This window comes from Pipistrellus kuhlii, unplaced genomic scaffold (assembly GCF_014108245.1).
Source record: "Pipistrellus kuhlii isolate mPipKuh1 unplaced genomic scaffold, mPipKuh1.p scaffold_m20_p_15, whole genome shotgun sequence".
NCBI classification, from domain to species: Eukaryota; Metazoa; Chordata; class Mammalia; order Chiroptera; family Vespertilionidae; genus Pipistrellus; species Pipistrellus kuhlii.
Genome location: NW_023425460.1, coordinates 44774907 through 44802680, shown reverse-complemented (window position 1 = coordinate 44802680; position 27774 = coordinate 44774907). Strand labels below are relative to the sequence as shown.

At 49.1% G+C, this 27774-nt stretch overlaps 1 protein-coding gene across 1 annotated transcript; it reads left to right on the top strand.

The window, feature by feature from the left end:
- On the top strand, nucleotides 1-27524 carry GLRX3 (glutaredoxin 3). The gene is made up of 11 exons (XM_036439300.2): nucleotides 1-139; nucleotides 4559-4667; nucleotides 11501-11575; nucleotides 12395-12596; nucleotides 18015-18187; nucleotides 18409-18470; nucleotides 20634-20691; nucleotides 22089-22141; nucleotides 24129-24168; nucleotides 24245-24337; nucleotides 27291-27524. Exons 1-11 carry the CDS (start codon nucleotides 54-56, stop codon nucleotides 27339-27341), a joined length of 1002 nt encoding a protein of 333 aa, XP_036295193.1. The 5' UTR covers nucleotides 1-53; the 3' UTR covers nucleotides 27342-27524.
- The last annotated feature ends 250 nt before the right edge of the window (nucleotides 27525-27774 follow it).

Sequence of the window (27774 nt, the reverse complement as noted above, 5' to 3'; positions counted from 1 at the left end):
CCACGCCCCCGCCGCCCGCCCGCGCTCGATTGCTCCTGTCTGGCGGCGGCAGCATGGCGGCGGGGGCGGTTGGGGCGGCGGCGGTGGCGGAGGTCGGCTCTCCCCGGCAGTTTGAGGAGCTGCTGCGCCTCAAAGCCAAGTGAGCGGGGCGGCGGGCGGCGGGGTGAGGTGGCGGCCGCGGCGGGCGGGGCGGCCCGGCCCGGCCCGGGCGGAGTGGCGGGCGCGGCCCCCGGGCCATGGTCCCGCCGCCGCTGGCGCAGGAGCGGGGCCGGACCCCGGACCCCGGGCCAGACCCGTCCGCCGGGCGCTCGCAGGCCCGGGCCCCACCTGCCCGCCCGGCCCCGGCCCCGGACGCGGCGGCGCGGTGGCCGAGCCGGGGTCGGCGGGGCGCGGAGACCCCTCGCGGCGGCGCCCGCGGGCAGGAAGGCCGCCGGGTCCGAGCTGCCGCCCTCGGCGAGGACACTCAGGGCGGCCCGAGGCCACAGCCGACCGGCCGGCCCGAGGGTTCACGGGTCCGGGATCTCCGGCGATCCGGCCCCCGGCGATCCGGCCCCCGGCCATCCGGCCCCCGGCCATCCTGCCCCCGGCCTGTAGGGTGGCGGGTCCTCCGGCCCCGGCCGGGGGGGTTCCGGCGGGGAGGCTGGCGGGGGGCCGTGTGCAGTCCCCGCCTCAGCCACCGCCCAGCCAGCCAGTTCCTGGGCCGGGTTTATACCCTGCCTCAGTTTCCCCACCGCGACGGGGAGCGGGACGTGCCCAGCTCGGGGGTGGGGGTTCAGTGAGGTGACACTCACAGGGCCCGGCACGCTTCCTGCCCGCGTGCAGCTCACAGGCAGCGATGCTGTTGACCGACCCGAGGGCAGCGGAATGTTTGAACTTGGCCCGTGTGGCTCAGTGGAGCTTCAGCCGGCGCCCCAAATGGTTGCTGGTTTGATTCACGGGTCAGGGCACATGCTGGGCCAGGCTTGGTCCCCGGTGGGTAGGGTTGTGCAGGAGGCAGCCGAGGTATCCACCCATGTTCTGCTCTTCCATGGATGTTTCTTTCTCCCTCTCCCTTCTCTCTCTCTCTCTCTCTCTCTCTCTCTCTCTCTCTCTCTCTCTCAAAATCAATAAAAATATGTTTTAAAAAAGGTTAGTAACCTATTTTAGTTAAAAAAATATATCCCATGTCATTAAAAATTCTTTGACATACTTAACATATAATCTTAATGGATTTATTTTGTTATATGACTATTAAAAACTATATTGTTGGACCATATATATTCATATATACATGTATATATTTGCTAATCCTTATCTGAGGATATTTTTTCCATTACTTTTCAGAGAGAGAGAGAGAGAGAAAACAAAACAGAGAGAGAGAGGAAGGGAGGGAGAGAGAGGAACATTGATGTGAGAGAGACACATTGATTGGCTGTCAACCAAATCCTGCTCGACCATGGGCTTGGAATGAACCGGCAACCCAGGTACATGCCCTTGACCAGGGCAATCCATGTTTACAGTTACTTGCTATTTAAAATAATAGCCAAGTATTTATATTCATCTACCTTTGTTTCTTAAATTGTGTTCTTAGGATAGAGACTTTAAAGTGTAAGGCATTTCTGAAAGGTTCCAGTTTAATTTTAACCAGCAGGATATTTCACTTTATCCTTTTTATCATTGAACTGGAGGCCCGATGCATGAAATTCATGCAAGAGCAAGCCTTCCTTCCCCCGGGCCGGCACCCGCTTCCCTCTGGCACCTGAAACCCGGGCTTCTCTCCAGCCCTGGCTTTGTCTGGAAGGTCGTCCTGTCTAATTAGCATATTACACTTTATTATTATAGATATTATGATCTTAAAAATCTTCTTTCAACTTGGTAAAAAGTTGAGGTATTAACTTATTATAATGAAATAAATGCCCGGATCTCGTTAGGTGCAGGGACCGTGGTGATTGGATGGGTACACACAGTGACCATCATTGGAAACAGGACAGAGAGCCTGGAGAGTGGACTGGGTGTGAGTGGAGTCACACAACTCCCCGTCTGTGTCTTGTTCTGCTCAGTATGTTTTTGAGACACTTCCATGTTGTTGAGTGGCTATAGCTGGTTCTTTTTCATTGCTGAGTAGTATTCCATTGTATGAATTTCACAAGTTCTCCAACTTGTGCACCTTGAGTTGTGTCCAGGCTTTGGCCTTTATGTCCAAGGCTACAGGGAACATTCTTGCATGGGTTTTTGGGGCTTCGCCTCTCCTCTCACTATGCCTTAGGTCTCAGGGCCCCGTACCCTCTGCAGAGGCTCTGTGAGATGTGGCTGGAGCAGCCAGAGGCTCACGTGGGAGGGCTTTTAGGGGCCAGTAGATCACTTCTGGCCTCACCCCAGCAGCCAGAACGCAGACCCACACAGCTGCAAGGGTCCGAACAGCCGTGAGGAAGACGGGACCCAGCCTCGCTGTCTGCCCCAGAGGAAGGGGAAGCAGGCTGGGGGACACACGGCGTCTCTGGCCTCCACCCGAGGCCTTACTTGCGCACTGAGCTTCCCGCTCTGCTGGTACAAATGGTGACGCTCATGGGGCCCCTCGGGCAGCGTGCCTTCCCACTCAGGGTGTCTCCCTTCAGGCTCCTGCTCTCCTTGGTGTTTCTCCCTCAGCACGGTCCTCTCTCTGCCCCTGCCGGGACCGCCGTTTTCCTTGGTGTCAGCAATGACCTTGCTTCTTATCTGGGAAGACAGGACTTCCAGCGCATCTCCCAAGCTCTCCTATCTGTTCCTCCCCCAACACTTACATGTTTATCGATGCCTCTGCTTCGGGCCCAGAGGACACAGTCCCGCTTCTCACGTGGATTCCTCCAGCTCCCCCCTCCCCTGCCGCCTCTGCGGCCTCGCACTCTCAACCCCGCTGCCTTCTTCAGCTTCTCTCTGTTTCCCTCACAACATAAACCGCCAGGCTTTCTTGTATTAATAAAACCCATTCCTGCCTGGGCCGTGTGGCCCAGTGGTTGAACATTGACCTATGAACCAGGAGGTCACGGTTTGATTCTCGGTCGGGGCACATGCCTGGGTTTTGGACTTGGTCCCAGTGTGGGGCATGCAAGAGGCAGCCGATAAGTGATTCTCTCTCATCATTGATGTTTCTCTTTCTCCCTCTCCCTTCCTCACTGAAATGAATAAAAATATATTTAAAAAACAACAACCCACTTTTTGATCCTGTCTTTGCCTCTGCCTCATTCTCTGTTTACAGCCAGATCTCATAAAGATTCTAGCAGTCTGCACCTCCTCATCTTCAGGCCCCCCCATGCTGCGGGGGGACCTACCCTGCTCCCACCGGACACCCCTCCCCCCATTGCTAGCCTCCTTCCTGCTGAGCTGGTTGGTTGGCACCTCTTCTTTCTTGGCTCTGAGAGGCCCTCTAAGCGGCCTGTGCCTCTGGGCCGCCACCTGTCCTGCAGCTCAGTGCTTAGGAGCCCAGACTGACCTGGCCTGTGTCCCTCTGCATGGTGCCCGGGTGCCAGCACGGACTGTCTCTTCCCGAATCTGCAGATCAAGTGCGGATTTCTTTCCTGACTCCAGACCATCGCATCACAAACAGCCGTTAGACTCCCTTTCCTCTCAGCTTGGCAGCTTCTGTGCCGGGATCTGCCACCCAGACAGGAACTGTCAACTCAAACTGTGCCTCCAGTGCCCCCCATCCTGCCCCTCCCGCCTCGAACCCCAGCGCCTCCCTTTGCTGGCGGTGGGCTCCTTCTCACCGACTCACCTCACTGTGTTAGTTACTTTTGGTTCCTCTCCATGGAACATACTTAAAAGGTGTTTTCTTCCTGAATTTTCAGATCTTTGTTTGTTTGTTAGTTTGTGGGTTTTTTGTTGTTGGGGGATCATATTTGAGCTTAGAATTCTATAAAACTGTAGGGTTTTTCAGTTGGATATGAAGATAGACTTGGAGATATCTTTGGCAAGATAATTTTATATGAGAGTAGTTGATAGATATGTACAGAGTCTCCTAAGAATTTCATCAACAGCATATTAATCTATTCTGTTCATACCATCCATTTTTAGAAAATCTTCGTAGCATAATATAGAAAGTATGTCTTTGTAAAACGCAGTTCCGTTTTTCCCATGTTTGCTGCTCGCGTGCTCTCATTGTCGGTGTTTATTCCTGTTCCGATGGTACATCATGCCCTTCATCATAGGTACGTGTTGAAACAGGTGCATACTGTCATTCACAGCAGTCATGCTTCTGTAGTCGGTTTTTACGAACATGCATGGCATTTCAGCTGCAGGAATCCGGTCTCCACCGTCCCTCAGGGTCAGAAAGGTGGTTGACGTCCATGACTCTTAGTTCAGGTGGATGAATATTCAGGACCGCTTTGTGTGAGCCAAGCATTGACTCAAGAAATACCGTTAACTTGAAAATTCTCCTAGAAGATTCCCGAGACCTTGCAAGTCCGTCTGTCTTAGTCCGTGTTTAATACAATGAAATTCTAACACAACGAAAGATGTCCTGTGGGGAAGACTGAGTCTGTGTCAGCATTTGTTCTTTCTGAAGATGCCGTGTCTTTTAAATCTGCGTTTTACTCACTTACAGGTCCCTCGTCGTGGTCCACTTCTGGGCGCCATGGGCTCCGCAGTGCGCTCAGATGAACGACGTGATGGCAGAGCTGGCCAAGGAGCACCCCCAGGTGTCCTTTGTGAAGGTACATCCTGCTCTGTGTCCTGTCTTGTAGGAGTTTATATGAGCTAATGTGGAAGGAATTCCACATGCTTATAATGGAGGTTGGAATCTGTTATTTTTGTAATAGACTATTCTTAAAAATCTTAAAATAGTTTTGCATTTCTCCAGTATCAGGAGTGTAAAACTCACCACACTTTGCCTACATGTGTCTTTCCCTACGTGTGTGGGGCGGACAGGACCAATACAGAGCAGGATGGGTCACCGGGGAGGGCAAAAGCAGACTAGATCATTCACTGTGGACAATTGTGATTTTAATAAGGATTTTAAAGGAAAAATATCAGCAGACACGTTTCACGGACCAGGTAGGTGTGGTGTGGAAAGTGATTGAGGAAAGGGGGTCCCAGGTGCTGGGATCTGGGGGGTGGGGAGAGTTGCTCTCCGGGCGGGGCAGACCTGCAGGAGACACGGAAGGTTTTTCTGACTTCAGGAAGCAGAGGACAAAGGAAGCCATCTCTCTTGCTCTCTGTGTTTGTGCTGTGTGCTGTGTTACAGGCTGTGTATTTGCAGTATCTCTCAGATGGGTAAGTACTAGGAAAGTGGTAACTGTGCTCGCTTGGTTTAGACACATTGTTATTCAGGACTTAGTACCGGGTTAGACAAAAGGCCAGCATATGAGTTGAGAGTCTTAGAAATGAATTATTGGGAAGAAAGGCACACTCTGTATTCAAAAGCCTGGATCTTTAGGATTTAAAACAAACAAACAAACTAAAAATCCAAAGCCTTATTTCTTAAAACCAGAATTTATTAGTTCATAAGCCATGTTGACAAGTATACCTGTACATAGAGTTAAAAATGACATCAGCTGGGTTTGTACGCCACTTGATATATAAACTGAAAAGAGAATTTGGACAGGCTAATTCATTTGTACAGCAGGTGTATAATTTATCAGACAGTTTCTCTGCAGACAAGTGTGCTCGGAATAGGTATTGCGGTTAGGGGGCTCAAAATCAAAACTGCGAAGCTGTGTTGAGCAGGCTCATCACATGCTTTCCCATCAGTCCTGTTGTCCCCCCCCCCAAGTAACTGCTCGCATTAATTTTGTATGAATCCTTCGTTATGCAGATAGAGCAAGTGTGAATATAATGGCTAGCTTTTTAAAATTTAAGGACTTATTTAAAATTCCAATGAAATGTGTAACGTAACCTTAGAATGTAACCCTAAAATGTCCCATATAAATAATGGAAGGGAACATTAAAACTGCATGTTTGGTCAGTGATAAAAGATAACGATTACAAGTGAAATGAATGATTAAACATTTCAATCATAAGATTAATCAAGATGATGGTAATTGTTGTAAGTCTGCTTTTGTATGTCTAATGTTACCGGTTTAGGTAGCACATTCATTGTTCCTGGCTGCCATCTGAATGATTTATTTAAAGTGACTCTACAGTTACTTCTCACATTGGTACCAGACTTGGCAGTGAGACTTTGAGTTGTTCAAGTGCTTAAGTGTCTCAGCAAGCCAAGGTCGGAAGCCCTTATCTGTCAGGGATACCTGAGCCCCACCGCACCTGCCGTTCGTTCGCAGGGAGGGTGACTGTGTGTGTGTGTGGGGGGGGGGGCGGCGCTCGCTCCTCGCACAGGCTTTCTGTCCCCGGACGGAGGAGGGCAGCGCAGTTTGCATGGAGCTGTGCGGTGATTGTTCCGAAGGCTGCGATTGCTGAGCCACCGTGAGCAAAGGAGAAAGGAGATACAGGCGAGATCTACGGGCATTTCCTGGGCAGAGCGGCATGTGGTTCATTTGAAAACAGCTGGCTTATTGGGAGCCTTTTGAACTTCTGGGCTATGGAACTGATGTTCTGTTACTTCTGTGTGTTTTCATTTGATTACTCAGTCTTTTTTTTTTTTTTTTTTTTTTAACGACTGCAGTAGTGTGGCATTTTTGACTTGTGAAATATGGATTTACAGAATATGCAGGTTATCTTTTTTTTAGAAATATGTTTTATTGATTTTTTACAGGGAGGAAGGGAGAGGGATAGAGAGTCAGAAACATCGATGAGAGAGAAACATGGACCAGCTGCCTCCTGCACACACCCCAACGGGGATGTGCCCACAACCAAGGTACATGCCCTTGACCGGAATCGAACCTGGGACCTTTCAATCTACAGGCTGCTCTATCCACTGAGCCAAACCGGTTTTGGCTATGCAGGTTATGTTAAACTTGATATTTTTAATAGTTGGATGTAAAGTTTTGTGACCATCAATAATTTCTTATTTTATAGATAATGGTAAAATATGCCTGAGAAAAGGTAGCATGCTTTTTTGGTCCAAGTTTGTGCTCACTGGAAGAGGCTTTCCCATCACTGAGTCCGAGTGCCCTCATTTCCTGGGCTGCTGGTGTGGGGGTGAAGGCCACCAAGTTCGGTCAGATCCTGAGGGTCTCATGTTTACAAGGGCTTTGAGGTGATACATGAGTTACTTCTATTGCTAAGCCCCATAGAAACCTATTTTATACATATACTGTGTGTCCCCGAAAATAAGACATCCTCCGAAAATAAGACCTAGCGCATGGAAAGATAAGATATCCCCTGAAAATAAGACCTAGCGCAACTTTGGGAGAAAAAATTAATATAAGACACTGTCTTATTTTTGGGGAAACAGGGTATATATACACACACACACACATATATTATTGATTTTTTACAGAGAGGAAGGGAGAAGGATAGAGAGTTAGCATCGATGAGAGAGAAACGTTAATCAGCTGCCTCCTGCACAACCCCCACTGGGAATGTGCCCGAAACCAAGGTACATGCCCTTGACCATAATCGAACCTGGGACCCTTCAGTCCACAGGCCTATGCTCTATCCACTGAGCCAAACCGGTTTCGGCTAGAAACCTATTTTTATTCAGAATAAACTTAAAACGTTGATTTTCTAGCACTAACAAAAATGGGAATACATATTTATCATGTATCAGTTGTTTGGTAGATAAAATCTTTGAAGATAAAGTGCCTGGTAGAGAAGATGGGAAGAAGAATATATAAGGCTTTTTGGGTGATGATCAAGTTGGATTCCCCTAGTCAGAGCCAAAGTCCAAATCAAACCCATGCTTTTGTAGGAGTGGCCATTTTTAAATTTTATATTTGATTTTATTTTAAAAAATAAAAATTGTCTATATTTAAGGTGTCTAACAATGATTTCTATCAAACCATTTTATGTGAAGTCTTTCCCATGTACCCCTGAGGCTGTTGGGGGAGGGTCTTTGAACTTAGTCTGTGCTGTTGGTCGGACTGTTAGGGAACTTGTTTAACTCTTGTTTTGATTGGTTTCTGGACTAGGTGGTAGGTGCTTGTGGGAGCTGTACCCTGCCATTTCTTAATTGCTTTCCTTGTGCAGGTAGCTCCCCCTCCTCCCCCCGCCCCAAGTTTAGTGCACTGATGGTGCTGGGCTGTGGTTACCCTGCAGTCAGTGCACTTGGGTACAAACATTCTCCAAGTCAGACTACTCAGCCACCTGATTAGTGTGATTTTTCTGTTGCATTTCATTTAGCGTTAGTCTTGTTTGTATAGTAGCTGCTGTACTTGCATTTTATGTTCATTGTAACTTCATACTGTAAGATCAAGGGTACAGAAGGAGTTAATATACTTCCGTTTGTATTTTCTGATTTAAAAAAATAGGAATATTTATAGTTTGATTTATTCTTAAATGTGCAGCCATCTTAAAGATACAGCTCACGCTGTTTAATTTCGGGAGCTCTTGACAGTCAGTATAGATCATCTCTGGAGCCTGCACTGTTTAATTCTCAGTGTCTGTGCAGATGGTGTGTGTGAGCAGACAACATAGGGCAGCCTCCAGGGCACCAACTAGCTGTGCAACTAGGTACCGTCTGACCAGCCCAATTCCTGTTTTTCTCTGCCAGAGGATTTTCGCCAGTTTATTTGGCATCTTATCATAAATGCCTCTCAGATACTTCTAGTGGAATTGTTAAATCTTAAAAACATCCTAGTTTTTATCTATGTTGTTATGGTAATAAAAGAAACCAATGAACATAGTTGATTAGCTGTTACTGCACTAAATTTGGCAAAAATTTTTAAACAGTTATCAAAAATGTTAAGTTAAATATCTATTTTGAAATTTATGTTTGATAGACAAAGAATTTGATTTTGAAAATTTCTCCTGTACTGACAACACGCCCTGAGGAGAAAGAAAGCTCTGTGTGAGGTTAACAAGACGTCTGAGTGCGGGTTAGATCCCCCTCAGCCTTGGAGCCTCATTGCCACGACTGGCAATTTTTCTTTCCTCCCTGAGCCCAGCTGCTCACTAACTGTCTTTGGACAAGTCACCCTGTGCCCAGCCACCTGTGAAGGTGAGCTGCATGCTGCATACCTGTCCGAGTGTAAGGAGACTGCGCACGCTCATGTAGAGGGCCTGTCATGACTTGTGACCCAGAGTAGATCTTCCATGAAAGATATCTATTATCCATCAAAGATGTCTTTGGTGTCTTCTGAATGTAGGTCATTATTAAATATTTATATACTTAGTTTCCATTTTCATTATGATAACTCATGTTTTACATTTAACAAAAATATTCCCAAAGACTTTTAGTGCTGCAAAGGTTTTTGAACTTCAGATGCCCTTGACGTCCTGGAGTGGGGCTGTCCTTCATTGGTACTCCTAGCCCATGCGCAGCAGGATCTGCCTGTCACCAGTGCCTTTGTCTTTGTGAGATTGGTGTCTGCAGCTCACGGAGGGGGGGAGGGAGGCACACGTAAAGATCCTCTGGCTTCAGCGGGGATGTCAAGAGGCTTATTTGCTTCCCAGAAGAGTTTCCAGAAGGGACCTGCTGGGAACCAGGAATGTGAGAAGAGACCACTTTTTAAAAAATATATATATATTATTGATTTTTTTACAGAGTGGAAGGGAGAGGAATAGAGCGTTAGAAACATCGATGAGAAAGAAACATCCATCAGCTGCCTCCTGCACACCCCCCACTGGGGATGTACCCGCAACCAAGGTACATGCCCCTGACCGGAATCGAACCTGGGATCCTTCAGTCCGTAGGCTGAGGCTCTATTCACTGAGCCAAACCAGTCAGGGTGAGAAGAGACCACTTTTAACAGCATACAAGACTTTGGTTTTACTTATGCCTGTTGTGGGTTAAGACCACATTATCTTAGTGGTCTTAGTGTAGCCCTTTTATGGATTTTACTTTTTTGTTAGAATCCAGTCATATCAAAGATGAGAATCTAGTGAGCCTAGCTCACTGCCCAGTGCCCAGTGTGCAGTGGGCATGCCACAGATCTCAGTCTAAGACAAAAGAGCCTAACGATTTGGCTCAGTGGATAGAGCATGTCTGTGAACTGAAAGGTCCCAGGTTCGATTTTGGTAAGGGCACATTCCCAGTAGGAGGTGTGTAGGAGGCAGCTGATGGATGTTTCTAACTCTCTCTCCTCCTCTCTTCCTCTCTGAAAAAAAAAAAATAAAATAAAATCAACAAAATATATTTTTTAAAAAAGACAAAAGATAATGAATTGCCTTTGCTGCTCCTCTTTGGTCTGACTGCGGGATTGTGGGGAAAACACACGTGTCTCCGATTGTAGAGTCTGTTCTAGAGTCTCTCCCCTTGCTTAGTCTTCTCTTTGTTCTTCTTTCTCTTTTATTGGACCGCTGATGCTGATTTAAAGTGTATGGAGTTTTTCTCATAAACATTTAAAAATGAAAATAATTAAAAATATTGTTTCAAGAGGGTGTTGTAGAGAAAAATAGAATTAAGGGAGTAAAAGAGCACCCAAGAGCATACGAGGTGGGAGAACCAAACCAAAGACAAATGGCTGTGCCTCCACTATGTCAAGGTTCGTTTGCGTAGATGTGCTGGATTGGTCAAAGCTCGGGCTGGAAATAGTGTTTCAAGCCCAGTGGAAATTTCTCACTCTGGGAAAAATACAGTAGTTATATTTTAAAAACTTTTAACAATGTAATTTACCAATAAATTTTATTTCCTACAGGTATAATGTAAATACAGGTCTTTATTGGTTTTAAAAAGTTTATATTACATTGACGGTCCTAGGAGGGAGAAATGCAATAGACATCGGCTTTTCTCAAAGTGGGCTGTTTTTAAATCTTACATAATAGCTCATAGTAATCGTGTTTAATTATTCGGAGATTGTGTTACTTAATGTGTTTCAGATGCGCGCATCCGCTATCACAGGGGGTCTTGTTGAGGGGAACTGTCGCACAGCGTGCGCTCCCCTCAGTTCACAGGCATTCACGTGGGCGCGTGTACCAGCAGCCGGGAACCTGCGAGTGTCTGCTTCGTGCCCAGCAGCCTTGCAGGAGTTAAAAGTAAAATTTATCAGACATCAATAGTTTATTGAAGAAATACTCCTTTTTGCTTCATAATTTGCAGAAGGCTGCAACTGTCAGTCATGATGTACTGCCTCTTGAAATTAGTCAATAGAGCAAACAGCAAGAATTGCTGTGGGCAGAAAATAAGCACTGTAATCATGACATAACTGGGGTCAGTGATTTATGGATTTCAATATAGTAGTAGCTGCATATGATTGAAAATTTACTAGGTCACTAGTGCACCAAAAATTTTATTCACAGCCTGCGGGCATCTTTTGAAATGTGCAACAAAATAAAAACCTCTGAACCTGTTTTGACACCGCAGACTCAGTGGATGATATGCCAGCCCAGTGAGTCTCATTTAAATGTAAATGTGTCATAAACTTTTGTACTACACTCTTTAGAAAAACGTCACCTACCAGAAGGAATGATGCACGTGAAACTGATTTACATATTGAAGTTGTCAAAAAGGACCTTTTTGTAATCAAGCTTCAATTCTCTTACTTTAAAGTTGGAAGCCGAAGCTGTTCCTGAAGTATCTGAAAAATACGAAATTAGTTCTGTTCCCACGTTTCTGTTTTTCAAGGTAAGGATGAAACTGGCACAAGAGAGTCTCCATCTGCCCTGGGCCGCGGGGTTTCTGTTTTGGTTTCTGTACCCGCTCCCCTGGCCCCTGACCATTCCCATTGGGTTGCTCCTGCTTTGTCTCTTCTCGGAGTCTCAGTGTTTGCTTGTCCTGGGGGCCTGGAAAAGTGACATGGGTTGGAGGTCCAGCAGCCAGACTGGAGCTTCTTGAGAACAATTCAGACACATGCTGTGGACCACAGTGTTTCAGGCGCTGGGTCAGAAGTTGGTTGCTAGGGCGGTGTGGACGGAATGAAAGAGCGGGCTGGCCCGGTTTGATTAATGATTCCTTTATGAAGCCATGCGGGTCTGTCCTTAGGGCCCCTGGGTGTTACCACAGCCCCACATGCCTCCTTTCTACTTGAGAAAGGACGCGTCCCAGCCCGGGTGGGAGATCTCTCTGTTTTAGGTGGGACTGGTCTGTTTGAGTTACAGCCAGCCCAGTGAGTCTCAGGTAAATGGGAATGTGTCCCCAAAATTCTGTACCACTCTTGAAAAACATCAACTGCTTGAAGGGATTTGATATTTGAAAATTGACAGATGTTTTCCTAGTATGTTCCCAAAAAAGGGGGGAGAAAACAAGAACAATTAGTTATTTCTAAAATTGAGATGCATTGCAGGCAGTTGGTAGTCAGATTTCTAAAAAGTTCTCCAGTAATAGTGTTGACCCCTTTAAAAATTGACTAGAACTATGGACTCATAATTGTTATAATTTTGGAGCCTAAAATATAGAGGTGACGGAGGAATGCCTCACATACTAAATGGGTTTTTTTAACTTCAGAATTCTCAGAAAATTGACCAATTAGACGGTGCCCATGCCCCAGAGTTGACCAAAAAAGTCCAGCGACATGCATCTGTGGGCGCCTTCCCACCCAGTGGGACTGAGCACCCCAAAGAAGACCTCAACCTCCGCCTGAAGAAGTTAATCCACACCGCCCCCTGCATGCTGTTCATGAAGGGGACGCCGCAGGAGCCGCGCTGTGGTAAGAGCTGCTGTTCGGATCCTGTAACCACGGGCCTTCTCCAGGATGGGGCAGCTTGGTTTCAGCCGTGCCATCCTCCTGGGCTTGTTCAGATGCCTCCAGAAAGTCAGGAAGGTTTAAAGGTTAGGTAGTGAATTAGTCTGCACTACAGACTCAGAACAACCAAAAGGCACCTTAGAATCATCTAATTCCAGATCGTTGATGCTTGCGGAGGTACCCACAGGCGTGAGGGCAGCTTGCCCACGGTCTGTCTCCTGGCTGCAGAGCTGGGATCAGCTTCCTACTGCACACTGCCCGCCCCAGAATGGGCTTTGCCTGCTCCGCTCCCTTTGCTGCTCACAGCTCCCCTTTCACCCTCCTCCTCCAGCCGAGCCGTTCCTGAGCTCGCTGAGTTTGCTCGTGTTCCTGTGTCTGCCCTGGGACTTCTGCCTGCCTGGTCTCACAGCATCTAATGACTGTATTTCTCACCCATCGCTGTCATTTCGATTTTAGCTTCTGCTCATTTAAAGATCCCTAATTCTGTGTCTCATAGTCACTCTTATTTTCCGAACCTCATAGCTGCTTGTGATTTCATCCTTAAGTTTTACAGTTATTTGATGCCTCTGGTATGGGGCTTACATTGTTTTTTTTTTTTTTTTTTTTTTTTTTTTTTTGTACTATGCCTCGCATACAGTGTGATGCTGTATAATTGAGCATTTAATGCGTTTGGATGCGCTACTGAGAATCTGAGTATTTGTTTCAGCTGCGTTGGAGGGACTGTGTGAGGAGGGTGCTATTGGTGGGATTATTGACTGGCTGTCTAGGGTGACCATGAAAATAGCCAAGTTTCCAAATAAATTCAGTTATAAATTCTTCCCCATGTGGTTAGCAAATTACATATTAAATTATGAAAATGTCTAGTTTAAAAATACAGTTTCATGATGAATTCTGTCCTAAAAAGCTACAAGAAAATCATTTCTTTGTCTCTCAGTTCTACTTGAACAATTTCCTTGCCAACATCCACATGCCAGGCGGCCTGCTGCTCAGGCACTGAGCTGACGTGTCTGCCCAGCGCTGGCTGCGGGGCCTCGGGCGGCCTCTGGCAGGTGCTTGTTTTCAGTGGAGGGCACACTGGTTTGCTTCCTGCCGTCAGGCATGGAGGTCATTTCTGGACTTGCTGTGGTGACAGTAACAGGACTTAGAACGCCAGCCCAGGCCCTCTGAGTCTGGAGCGCTGCAGACCTGGCGGCACATTGTGGGGGAAGCTGGGTGACAAGTCAGACCTGGTGGACCTACAGAAAACCGATAGCATTCTCTTCCTCTGTGCTGGTGAGGGCCTAAGGAGACCGGCAGGTGGGCTGACTGAAGCTTGAGGCACCGGAGGGGAAGGCCAGCTAGATGTCACGAGGTGGGCTGTGGTCCCGGCTCTGCCCCGTGCCTCCCGCCTTGTGACTGGAGGTGCAGGCAGCCACCTCCTGTGCCTGCCTTTCTTCCTCGTGGGGTGGGGGTGCGAGTGGGAGCCAGTCGCGGAGATCCTTTTCAGTTCACTTAGAAACAGTCCTTTCCTGCTTACATTCCTTCATTAGACTGACTGCATGCCGTGTTCATGGCTATTTTTATATTAACTGTCAAAGTGGCAGTTAGAAGACTACAAATAACAAGTGAGAATAAAAAAAGCTGTAAAGCATTTCAGAGCAATCTGAAAAACACGATATAGACAGATATTCAAGACCTAATGAGGAAACTAAAAGATGTTTAGATACCAAGGGTTTAACAAATTCTTTATAATTTTTGTATCTACATTTTTCAAAAATATTTTTCAATGACATTTGACATTCAATATCGTTTTGTATTAGTTTCAGCATGGTTGTTAGACATTCATATACTTTCCAGAATGTTCCCCCCTGGTATTTCAAGTACCTGTAACTACAGTTTAAAAGGCTTTTCTGTTTCCTGATAGTCTGGTTTTTGCTACAGGTCTTTCTGTCCCGTTTGGGAACACATTGTGCAGTATTGCTGTGTTCTCTAATAAAATATCTAGCTGAGGATGAATTGGGAGGTGTGTATACTCCTGCCCGCACTGCCTTCATCAGCTCTGCTCCCTCTTCCAACTGTTTCGTAAGGGGTCGGGCACCATTTCACCCTCTTCCTGCCGGAGTCTGTGCTGAGGGAAGTAGTTTTGCTTTTCCTTAGCATGTGAGGGGGAAGCCAGGCAGACCTCCTTTGTCATGGCTGTTGGTGGCTGGTACTTCTGTGTTTTCACTGAGTTCACTTTGAAAGCCCTCCCATCGGTAATGACCAGGCTCCCATTGATTCCTCTGCTTTTTGACTAGCTGGCTCCCACCTACCTCACCTTTAGTTCATCAGGAAAAATGCTAACTTTGTATCAAGGAACCTGGACAGCTATTTCTGGGTCTGCCCTGGCATCTCCCGGGCTCTGTCTGCGGAATGCCAGTGGGTCTCAGTCGACAGGATTAGCTGTCCTCATCTGTGATCCGAGGAAGACAGGACCGAGCCGTCGTGTGTGCGGGAGATGTTTGCGAGGGCCGAGCTGTGCATCTTCTTACGCAGAATGTAATATTCTCCAACATGCAGTTAATACGTTAGCTGGGAATTCTTTTATCTATTTCAGCGAACAGAGCTTTTAGCAGAAGGAAAGGTGTTGGAACCACAGTACAGAAATTTCTCCTGCAGTGAGAGTCATCTAATTGGGTTTTACCTTTTACATCGGACAAAAGCTTCGGGGCTCAGGAGCGTCTGCAGCGTCTTGTTGTTGTTAGTGATGAAATGTGGCAGTGGGCTTGTTATTCACGGCTTCTGTCGTGGTAGAAATGACTCCAGGTAGAAGGGGGGATTCTGTGGCAGTTAAACGGGTTTCTGCTTGTAAATATCTTTATTGCATGCACGCATGCATGCACGCATGCATGCATTTTTCTTTAAAAAATGTGTGTAAATATTTTGTTATTAGAATAAAGCCTTCTTACTATTTTATCCTTAAGCATAACATTTCCAGCCAGCCACTTTAACCCTTAGAAATGAAGCACCACCAATCAATCTTTCTGGTCTGCATGTAATTGCCTGAAGCTAAAATAAAGCTTTTTCTCAGCCAGTTACAGTAGAAACGAGTTAATATATTGGCAACAGAATAACCATGAGCAATCAGCCGTTAGCTGTTTACTAATGAACTCCCAGATGAGTGAAAAAATCTCAGAGTCAGTGTTTTACTTGAGGCGGTACATGAACTTAACACTTCAGTTGTAGGAAAAGCAACTTCTATGCTATAGAAATAAATATAGGGGGGCAAAAATAGGTTTACAGTTGCTCCTATGGAAAACAATACAATGATTGATAAATAATGCAAGAATAAACTGTGTTTCCCGTACAGCTGTAAACCCTTTTGTCCCCCCTGTGCTGGTACCTGCTGTCAGTAGGCTGCGGGCTGGGAGGTGTTTGGTTCTCACTAATAGATCCACAGCTTAGTGGTGAAGGTGTGTTTGCAGGGCATCAGATAGAGCCTGATCTCAAAATAATCTGTTCTTTGCTTGCTTGCTTGCTTTGTTTTCTTTTTTTCTTAATCCTCACCAGAGGGTATTTTTCCTATCGCATTTTTTTAGAGAGTGGATGTGGGGGAGGAGGGAGAGAAGAGAGAAGCATCAATGTGAGAGAGACACATTGATTGGTTGCCACCTGCATGTACCCTAACCTGGGCTGGGATCAAACCTGTAAACCAGTTATGTGCTCTTGATGGGGAATTGAACTTGAGACCCCTCAGTGCTCAGGTTGATGCTCTAACCATTGAGCCACTGGTCAGGGGTGGAAATAATCTTATACTGAATTTTATGATTCAGTTTTATTTATAAACTAGAGGCTGGTTGCACGTAGAGATTCATGCAATAGGCCTTCCTTCCCTTGGCTTCCAGCACTGATTTTCCTCTGGCACCCAGGATCCAGGCTTTCACTCTGGCCAGAGTCTGCTGTCTTTGTCTTTGCTGCAGACTCAGGTCAGAGTCTGCTGTCTTTGTCTTTGCTGCAGTCTCCAGAGTCTGCAGTCTTGTCTTCACTGCGGCACTCTGCTCCTGTAGATCCTTTCACCCTCCACCCTCCCACTTATAGCAGGCATCCTGCCCTGCCTGGCCACTCCGTACCTAGAACAACTGGGCAGCCGCCGTCTTTGACCTTCTAATTTGCATACTCACTCTGATTGGCTGTGGGCATTGTGGAGTTATGGTCAATTTACATATTTGTTTATTATTAGGTAAGATAATTGCAAGCATTGAAAACACTTGGGAAGAATTAGCTTACAGAAAGAAAAATATCCTCTTTTCAGACAAGACCAATAGGTTTATAAAAGACTGATATTCACACTTATTCTTCATAGCTAATGTAATCCTAAGAAAATTATGTCAAAAAAGTATGGAACAAAAATGTGTCACTAAAATGTAATAAAATCATGGAGCTTAAGATTGTCACTACAGTGTAGGGAAAAAATCACATAACGTTCTTGGGGGAATGTAAATAGTTTAAAAAAAGAAACTGTCAAGTTATGACACCAGATGAGAAAGAGCTCCCTCAGTTTGACAGTTCATATGTAACAACAGAGGGGATAGCTCTGAAACCCAGTGTGGGAAGTATCCCTTTTAGACTGCACAGAACACATTCACGTGCATATATTTATATATATTGATTTTTTACAGAGAGGTAGAGAGAGGGACAGAGTTAGAAACATCAGTGAAAGAGAAACATCCCTCAGCTGCCTCCTGCACACTCCCCACTGGGGATGTGCCCACGTCTAAGGTACATGCCCTTGACCAGAATCGAACCTGGGACTTTTCAGATCGCAGGCCAATGCTCTTTCCACTGAGCCAAACCAGTTAGGGCTCACTTGCTTTTTAATTTCTTTTATTTAGAGGGGCAAAGATTGAGAACTGCTGAAGTGGTTACATGGGAAGTAGTAAAGGACAAACTGAACCGAGTCTCCAGAATGGGCAAGCAGTGGTTAAAATGGCTGTTGTAGAGCCCTGTCCTGCCAGTGCTGGTTCTGACAGGGGCACAGGACAGCAGAGCTGGCAGGGTGAGTCCCGGGTCCAGGTCAGTCCCCTGATTGATGGGCAGGGCTTGAGGCTCTGCTTTTTGGCTTGTACTGTTTCTTTTACAACAACAGCAAAAATGTGCCTGGAAGAGGAATTTTGATACACACACACACACACACACACACACAAGAAAAATTCACAAGTGTATTAAAAAGTTAAATCCTGTGAACATGTGGTATGTGGTTTGGCATGAGATAAGGGGTTCTTGGAATTTGTTTTCTCTGAAATCATTGGTAAAGCAGAGGCAAACATCTATGATTAGTACATACATGTACTCTGAATTCAGAGTTGTGTGTATGTGAGAGAGAGAGAGAGAAACCAAGTTTTTTCTTTCTTTTTCTGAATGCAGGTTTCAGCAAGCAGATGGTGGAAATTCTCAACAAACACAATATTCAGTTTAGCAGTTTTGATATCTTCTCAGATGAAGAAGTTCGTCAGGGCCTCAAAACCTACTCCAACTGGCCCACTTACCCCCAGCTCTACGTGTCTGGCGAACTCATAGGCGGACTGGACATCGTGAAGGTTAGGATTGGGAAGTTGGATGGGTAGGGAGTTTTCATTTAGAGCGTGGTTTCCTGAGTGCTGTATGAGGTCAGAGTCGGTTTCTTAAGAACTTCTCCGGTAGCAGGCTGAGTCTGGCACATGTGAGGGCATTTCTGAAGATGATTGGGACTGGCATTGTGTGTTAGGTGTGGCCAGGGCCTACCTGTAAGGTTCCTTCATCTTACCTGTGTTTATTTCAGGAGCTGGAAGCATCTGAAGAACTAGATACAATTTGCCCCAAAGCCCCCAAATTAGAGGAAAGGTAAGTGTTTTAAGAGTTTCAAATAGTCTGTCGTTATTTTTAAAAATAGTTTTAAAATTCTCAGCCTAGCATTGCCTTACTGTTCAGAAATCAGAGGTTGGTCTCATGTGCCAAGTTCGTCATTCTGCTGTTTGCAGTCAGACACGTCATCCTCACGCAGGACGGTGTGATTTGGACAGCGGAGTGTTGGGTGTCAGTTTGATGACTAAGCGGAGGGTATTCTTGGTTTTATAGAAACGATACTGCTGCAGCGGGCCACCCCATTTTAGTTGTGTCTGCACTTCTGAGCCAGGGTCCCGCTGTCTGGATGTGCGGGTTTTGTCACAGGTCCTGCTCACAGCATAGCTGGTCCTTGTGTTTTCCTGCACGGGCCCTGGCGCTGCAGCTGTCCCTGTCCCGTCGGGCACTGGCGTGGGGTCGGGAGCCAGGGCTGTGCTTGCGGGCGCGGGCCATGCGGGTGCCCCTTGCCTCCACACCCTGAGACTTAGCGTCCGGAGGTTCCGGAATGTGAAGTCTGTCCGACTCGTTTTATGAAGCATCTCAGTCAGCTTTTAGACATTTTATCTTACAGAAATTTTGGACTTTGGCCTGTAGGGAGACTTAAAGGAATTTTTATTGTAATAAATATGAATTTAAGTAAAGGTTTGAGAAGGAATTTCTTGTGAAGTGTAGCAGTATATCAGCCATTCATCGTGGCGAGTGGCTGGGCTTCAGTTTGTAAGGCAAACATTCTCCATGTCATTGTGTTGCCATTTCACATTTTGAGAAATTTAAAAAAAATATATTTTATTGATTTTAGAGAGGAAGGGAGATGGGGAGAGAGAGAGAGAGAAACGTCAATGAGAGAGAACCATTGATTGGCTGCCTCGTGCATGCCCCCTACTGGGGATCGAGCCTGAAACCTGGGCCTGTGCCCTTGACCACAATTGTACTGGGACCTTCAGTCCCCAGGCTGATGCTCTATCCACTGATTTACCTGCCCTTGTAAACAGTTTTCCGGCTACGTCCAGCCGGCCTTCAGGTTTTCTCCAATGATTTACGTCCTTTTTTGCCTTTTTGGTAAGAAAGGGGTCTTCCTTGTCCCCTTGTTACTCTGGGGTCCTCTGCAGAGAGCGCGGGCGGCCCCAGAGGCTGTGTGGCCCCAGGAGAGTGCAGTGCACCGGCTCTGCTTGGGTTCGCTCTTCGCTCGCTCTCGGTTGAGTGCTCCCCAATCTCTGTGGTCAGACCCGGAGGCTGGCCGGCTGGAATCAGGTAGGGAGTAAGGGCAGTGTACTTTGAGTAACAATATAAAGGGCTCCTGCGGGGCCAGAGTCCCTGGGCTGGTGACGTCTATGGGTGGGACAGAGGGGCCTGTTTGCTTCCCTGCATGCAGGTGGAGGTTACTAGGTGAGATTGGGATCAGCATCATGTTTCTCACTGTGTTTTGTTCGTTTGTTTATTTTGAGAATTAGCTAATCACACTCTGTTGAAAGTGTACATGACAGCTTTGTGCGTGATTTGTGGTTCCATTTGTGACAACTTTATGCTGTGAGGAGATCTGGAGCCACCACGAAGGATCCAGAGAACCAGGGGCAGGAGGTGAACATGGTGATGGGGCCACGGGGCCAAGAGGGTCTTCAGCAGCCACTGGCTGTTCCTGAGGCCTGTTTCTAGGCGCTAGGCTAGCGTGCGGATGTGCGCGTTCTGACAGCAAGTCCGCTCTGGTGCTGAAAGATGGTGCGATGCGTTCAGCCCGAAGTGAAGCCGCCGAGTGGTGCTCCAAGACGCAGTGCCCCCCCGGGCGGCCCTGTGGGCACTGAGCGGGGAGCCTGCGCAGCCTCGGGATGCGGGAACAGGCAGGACGGAGTGCTGGAGGCTCCGGGCGGGCCCGTATCGAACAATTCCTCATTGGATTGGGTATTACTATTTCCTCAGCACTGTGAGCTGATGGGCTTAAATGGCAACTTGAAGGAACATTCTTTGCCTTAAGAAGCCACATTGTGCTTTACAGCGGCTCAGGGAGAGTGTGAAATGAAGGAAAACGTCCGTGCATGTGCCTGTTTAAGGCCGTTCCGAGCTCTGAGCGTCCTCCCGCTGCCCCTCGGCGTGCACGCCGCTCCTGAAGGCAGGAACGTGGGCTGAATAATTGAGCTGAGCCGTTCCTTATCAGTTTTCTCTCCTTAGGCTCAAAGTACTGACGAATAAAGCTTCTGTGATGCTCTTTATGAAAGGAAACAAGCAGGTAAAGAACTCAAAATGGCTTTCCTTGTAATTTCTTCTGTGGAAACATGGGCGGCAGGGGGACATTTACCGCCTTTTCCGCTGCGGCTGATGGAGCCGCGGAGGCAGCAGGAAGTTCTCGGGGCCTAATCGGTGCTTATGGACATCAGACACGTCATCTGCGTCTCTGATTCTGTCCTCCCATTGCGCCCAGCTCCCCGGGCAGCACTGTCCTCACTTCCTGTCCTCGAGCTGCTGTCGGGACCGTGACCGAGCCCACGGTGAGGCTGGCCACCGCCTCCTGCGTCCTGGAACCTCCTGGGCTTCGGGCTTGCGGCCTCAGACATCCTTGTGTGTGACCCCTGCTGCCGCCTGTGTGCTCTGTGCTTGTGTGCGGAATGAGTGATATTGTTTTGGCAATTTTTTTCCCTTTTCTGTCACTGCACATTCTTCTTTTTCTAAAAAGAACGTTCTTAGTGTTCATCAGATCCTCCAAGGGTCTGCCCCTCCCTGGCTAAGAGCCGCTGAGAGGCCGACTTCACGACTTCCCTCCAGATGCCATCGCGTTCTGGAGTCAGCACCATTGGCACTGTGGCGATGCTTCCTGGAGCTGCTTTGCCGTCACTTCACAGAGCCTGGCTGTCCCTGGTGCTCAGAGCCTGGAGCCCCCCACAGCGGCTGCGAGACCGAGGTCACAGGGACACCAGTTAGTTACAGAGGAACCAGTTAGTGTAGCTGTTACAGTGGAAGCAGGACAGCTAGGAAATGGTCAGATGCATTTCAGCGTGTGATCCCCGGATGAGGACCTAGATTCTTTGACTGCTCCGATGAACTTACTAAACAAAACAGAGGAAGCTAGTAATTCCCAGTAGTGGGAAAGCCAGCTTTTCTTTTTGGTGATTATTTTTATTCTCAAAACACTTTTTTTCTTTCTGGAAGCCCAGACAGTATGCGTGCGTTTGGGAACATAATCATTATCGCCATTAAGGTGTTTGTGTGGCCCTAAGTCTCCCCTCAGGATTGAGGGGATTGAGACTCTGTGCATGAAAAAGTGTAAGATTTCCATAACCTCCAAGAAGTTTGGAACAGGACAGGGATGATGACGGTAGAAGGTGGAGTTATCGAGCTGGTCTCCGTGAGAGAGCATGGGGGTTTGCTTCAGGGACTGCTGACCACAAAGATGAGAAGCGGCTAGACACGTGGTTACAGACCCAAGTGAATTGGGGGAAAGGGGTGCGTCTGAGCCAATGTCTCGGGTCAGTGCTGGAGGTGCCCCCTGAGCCCTCGCCCCTGACTGCCCGTGATGTGAAGGGCCCTGAGGTGCGTACTCGCCCACCAGCTGGGCCAGGACAGCGGGACAGCCATGCTGTGGGCCGTGGGGAAATGCCGGGCGTCCTCATTCTTTCTCTCTGCATTTAGGAAGCCAAGTGTGGATTCAGCAAACAGATTCTGGAAATACTAAATAGTACTGGGTAAGTCAGTTTTCTTTTTAAATGGTCTATTTGAGAAGTTCTAACTTTTAGTTATATCTAAATCCATGTATTTTTATCTATGTATTGTTACACTGTTTTGTGAATGCTTTAAGGTAGATTACAGTAGAATGTTCTGGCCATTGTCAAATTCCTGGTAACATGAAGGAGGTTCTCAGGCAGCAGTGACATAACTGTTGGTCTGCCTCCCGGAGGAAGTTAATAGCTGAGTTCTTTCCAGGCGTGAGGTGTGCTGGGGAGAGTGAATTATAGGTGTTTTCATTTCCTTTAAAAACACTGGAGTGTCTACATAGTCCATAAAGCAGATGGGGCAAGAACTGGTCGATTGTATGAATCTGAGGGGGAGGTTAAATTACATGCAAGGTCCTTGCTTTTGATCTGCTCAGTGATAAGCTGTCAGGTGAGAAAATTGTGATTGATTTTTATGGTTAAAAACAACCACTTTTACATGCCAATTATACCTCAATTTACAAAATTAAAACAGAACCACTCGGGGATATTTACACATGTCTTGTAGAGTTTGTCATGTGTTTTTGCTTATTTCTTTTATTTCACAATTACTTTTTAATATAAGTTTTCTAATCAGAGCTTTAAGTAGATTAGGCAGCCCTATGAAATTATAGGGAAAGTAATCTTTGAAATATTTAGACATTCGTGGGGAGAGTTGAAATAGTCGAATAGTACAGGTTTACATGCAGTTTTAGGGACTTAAAAAGAAAAACTATAGATTTCTTAAAATGCTTGTGGCCTCTCACCGGACAGAGTCTGGCCAGCCTGTGTGCTGTGTGCTGAGCTGTCCTGCTCCCTGCCTGAGGATGGCGGACAGCTGGCTTGGTTTTGGTCCTTATTTTTATGGCCCTTCCTCTGCCTTCCCTGGGCCACAGCTCCACGGAGACGCACACCCCTTCCTGGCCCGCCTGGCCTGGGGCTCCCTCTGCTGGTTCAGGAGCCAGGACCGGACCGGTCTCCCTGCCTGCTTTCTGTCCTGTATCTGTGCAGTCCTCAGGGGACGGGAGGGCAGTCCTTGGGGGCCTGGGCTTCCGAGCCTTGGTAAACAGGATGGCGCTGCGGTGGGCGCCCAGGGAGCCTCTGCGGCTCTGCAGCGGGAACGCCGTGGTGAGGAGAAAGGAGGCCCGGCTCTTGGTCCTTGCTCTGGTCTTGCTAGTCCAGGTTAACTCGCCATAAGGGTGGAGCCCCAGGTGCACGGTGAGGTGTGGACAGTCCCTTACACAGAACCGCTGGGACTCTGACCCAGGCCCCGGGCCCCGGACTCCCTGGGTCCCTGACAGGTGGCTTTTTATCAAGACTGCTGGCTGCAGATCTGCCTCCCTCCATTCCCCTGAAGGAGACTCACCTTGTTAGGCCCTTTTTAATTCCTTTTGCTCTTTCCAACATCCCTTTTCTGGGACGTGCTGCTGTCTTTTTTTTGAGTATTTCTGCGCCATGGATAGGTTTCTTAGGAACTTGTTTACTAAGTAACCAAGGTTTCCCCTGAGGGGGAACTCGGACTGTGTATGTGGCGTTTTCTTTGGCTAATGTTTGGGCCCTCAGGCCTGGTCCCCGCCGACTGACTCCCTGACCACCACGCAGTCAGAGCACAGCACCGTCCTGGCCACGTCCATCCCCTGCCACAGGCGGCATTTGCTGGCAGTGAGGGTCCCTGGCTGGTGAGGCCCAGCAGCCTCTGGCCATGGCCTGCGGCATGTTTCTCTTGCCCTTTAAGAAAAAGTGCTGGCCCCTGTGCAACCTAGTATTGTCCAGAGAAAAATTCAGACACGCTTGTGTCTTGGCATGACGTATTCCGAATAGTACCAGGCAGATTAAAAAGTAAAATCGTTTTCGTTTTTCTATAGTAAATTTTGTTGGCACCGAAATGGTTTATTTTCTTGACTATTTTAAAAACACAAAGTAGGTTTACAGTTTCTGTTTAGCACTGAATTGTCTGTTAAAATGTCCTCTCCTTTTGCAGTGTTGACTATGAGACATTTGACATTCTGGAGGATGAGGAGGTAAGCTCTGTCTGTCCCGTCCTTGGTCCCTCCGTCCCTTGCGGAGGGCCGGTGTCAGGGATCTGTGGTTCCGCAGGTGCGGCAGGGCCTGAAGACCTTCTCCAACTGGCCCACGTACCCGCAGCTGTACGTGAAGGGGGAGCTCGTCGGGGGCCTGGACATCGTTAAGGTGAGTCCGTGCCAGGGCACCCGAAGCGCTGGGGATGAGAGTCCCGCTCCCAGTGGGGACTCCGGGCTGCCCTGCCGCCTTCCTCTCCTGGCCCACGTCCAGGCATCCCATGACCTGACTGTGTCGTCCAGCTTGTCATTGCCCGTCCTGCCAGTCACCGCCCTCCCCGCTCACCCGAGTCCCAGGCTCTGCTTCGCTGTGGGGCTGCCCGACACTGGCTGCTGCTCGGGGCCCTCCGGCTCCTGAGCGATGCCGCCCAAGCTTACCTGCGGCCATGCTCCCGCTTCATTTCTCCCACGGCACTCGGTCCGGTGGGACTTCCTGCACGATTCAGCTTTTCTTCGCCCTGCGCCTTCGTTCCATAGTTGTCTGTTCTTTGTAAACATCAAGGTCGCTCGTGTCTGGGAGTCACCTAGAATATTCCAGCCAGAAACGTTTGCTTCTGCTCCTGAAGTCCACCTGTGCCTTCAGACTCCCGTTGTGATTATTCCAATACCGGAGGCCCGGCGCCCGGACTTTGTGGGAGAGTAGCCTTCGCAGCCGCGGCTGCCTGGATCCCTCCCTCGCAGCCACAGCGGCTGCCTGGATCCCTCCCTCGCAGCCACAGCGGCGGCCTGGATCCCTCCCTCGCAGCCACAGCGGCTGCCTGGATCCCTCCCTCGCAGCCGCGGCTTCGTCCTGGAAGGACATCTGGAAGGATGTCGGTCTAATTGAATGCGTTTGTTATTACAGAGAGCTTTTCTCAGGTTTCTCTTTCCTGCCTCACATGCTCTTGGGTGACATCAGGTCGTGGGCAGGAGCCTGAGCCGCAGTGCGAGCCTGGCCCTGTGGTTACTGCCTGGCTCCCGAAGGAAACCTGCAGTGCGTTAGCCACACCAGATCCCCCCTGGGTCTCAGAGGCTGGAACCTGGATTCCTTCTCACACTGTGAGCACATTTGAAGGGGACATGGTTTCTTACATGTCTTCTGGGATTCATTCCCTTCTTTGTTGGCTTTAAACTCCTGTTGGATTTTCATTGGCCTTTATTTTTCTTCTAGAATTTCAGGTCTAGAGGTGCGATGGCACCTGTGTGCAGCAGACACTGTGAGGGAACCTGGTCCCCGGGTGACAGTGCTGGAGGGGGCTGTGGTGGGTGCGGCAGGGCCTGAGCAGGGCCTGGCCAGGCAGCGAGCTGCTCCTGGGCCCAGGCCTCCGTCCTCTGCCTGGACTTCCTCCGAGGCCACCTCTGGCTTAAGGGAAGGCAGGTGGGAAGAAGTACTGCTCCTCGTTACGTGGGAGGTGAGAGCTGTGAGGCCGCACTTGGTAACGTGAAGGGAGCCGAGCAGGACCTGCGTGCCGTGCCGTGGGAGCTTGGTCGAGGTTTATGAGTGCGGCCTGGGAGGGCAGAGGCTGCGCTGTGCGCAGGCGCCTCCTGCAGGCTCCCGGTGTGACGTCACACTCGCAGGCCAGCCAGGGAGGCCTTGTTCTGGGAAACTCCTGCTGGTGGAAAAAAGGGCTCACTTAGGAGCTTGTGAATAACCCTGAAGCAACAGAATAGGTCTGCATCTGTTCCTTTACACGGGTATTTTATTTTTGTAAAACACAGAGTCTTCAGACCCAGACTCTCCTGAGCCTGATCCTGTCTGAATGTTTTATAGCCGGTACCTCAGCCATCGGTAACCCTTGGGCCGGTGCAATCAATAAGTCTCATTTAATTCTGCAGCTGAGCCGCACGCAGCTTCTCTCGGCACAGAGCAGTGTCTGCCGTGCGGCTTGGTGCTCCTTGCTGGGAAGGGAGCGTGGAGGGGTGCTGTGGGGAGGTCTGGGAGCGGCTCCCGGATTGGCACGTTGGTGTGTTCCTGCAGAGCGGGGTTCCTAATCTGTGTTCAGTGAAAACCGGGTTGCGTTCCCGGGTCTGTTCTGGCCCCTTTAGGGGAGAGTGCTTCTCTGGTGAAGGAGCGACTGACCTGAGGAGCTAGAGTCAGTGACCCTGTCAGTCTCCGTCCTGAGAACGGGCTGCTGAGCAGTATGGACGCATGAGTGGGTCTCAGCTCTGAAGAGCCCACTCTGGAGAGCGTTTGGAGTCCGAGTAGTTAGGCCGGGTCGCCCTGTAAACTGTCTGCCGGGCCAGCGCGCCGCCCCATGCTGCAGCCTGAGAGGCCTCGCCTGTCAGAGGGGGTCACAGCCCCGGAGAAGCAGGCGAGCGTCTGCCTGTCACAGCCAGGACCTCCCTCCGGTCTGCCCGAGGGCGCGGCCTCCTGGGCGTGTGCTCGGACAGCCCTGCGGGCCCTGGTGCAGCGGGCGGCTGCTGTTTGTGGGTGCTGGGTCCCAGACATCGCCGCGGGCTGGCCGAGCATGACAGGACCTCCCTCCAGGTCTGACCCAGAGAGGCTCCCCGGTTACTGACGTGTTCAGGCTGCTTCATAAGAACCGACACGTCACATCAAAGTAAATGTTCATTTAACTAGAAATCTCAGTCACACTTCACATCTGATGGCGGTTTTCCAGCTCTCCTGGGCGGTCCTGGGGCCAGCTGGTTCCTGGCCTCTCGCTGTGTTGACGCAGCAGTGCTGTGGCTTTGCCGGGGGCTGGGGACCGGGGGCGGGGTGGATGGGGGAACTCGGGGTGGTGAGAGAGTGGCGGGGCAGCAGGTGGTGTGTGCAGGTTTGAGTGGACGCTCCACCGCAGAGCTTTTCCGCCAGGCCCTCGGTGTCCGCCTCTCTCTGTGTTGCTTAAGCAGGAGGCCTCGTTGGTTCCCGCTGCGGGTTCGCCAAAGCTAACAGCCTGCGGCTGCGGAAGCTTCTGCACCTGAACCTCGGGGCCTGGCCGCGCCCTCTGCCCGCGGCGTGGCTCCGTGCTGAGCTGGGGGGCAGGCTGGCGTCTGTCTGGCTCTCTGATGCAGATGCATCTTTAACTGTGTTGTTTTTCACTGGGGCCTGTACACGTCACTGTCACTGTCTCCTTTATTTCTAGGAACTGAGAGAGAACGGGGAGCTGCTGCCCACACTGAAAGGAGGAAATTAGTGCCAGCTCAGCGGTGCCCAGTGCAGGAAGGACTTCTTACAGCCGAGCGGCTCCGCCACGCCTCCCCTCGGACACGGACCTGGAGAAAGGCCCCTTCTGTCGCTGTGTCCCACAAAGCTGTGCTAAAGACGTGTTACATCTCCCACCAAACTAGAACGCAATAAACCAGCTCCGTTAACGGCCTGCCGAGGTGTGCCTTTACCGGGAGGGTAACCCTAGTGACCGCAGCTAACTCACAACCTCCTAACGGCTCCCGGGAGCTGGTGAAGATCGGCAGGCGTCAGGCAGGGAGCGAGGGGTGCCTCCACCGGGGGCCTGAAGGGTACCCTGCCAGGGGAGTGTTCTCAGGGGATTGGTGTTCCCTCGGGAAATAGCCTGCAGAGATGGCCTTTTTCTTTTAAACTCTTGGCTTGGCAACCAAAACTGGAAAGAA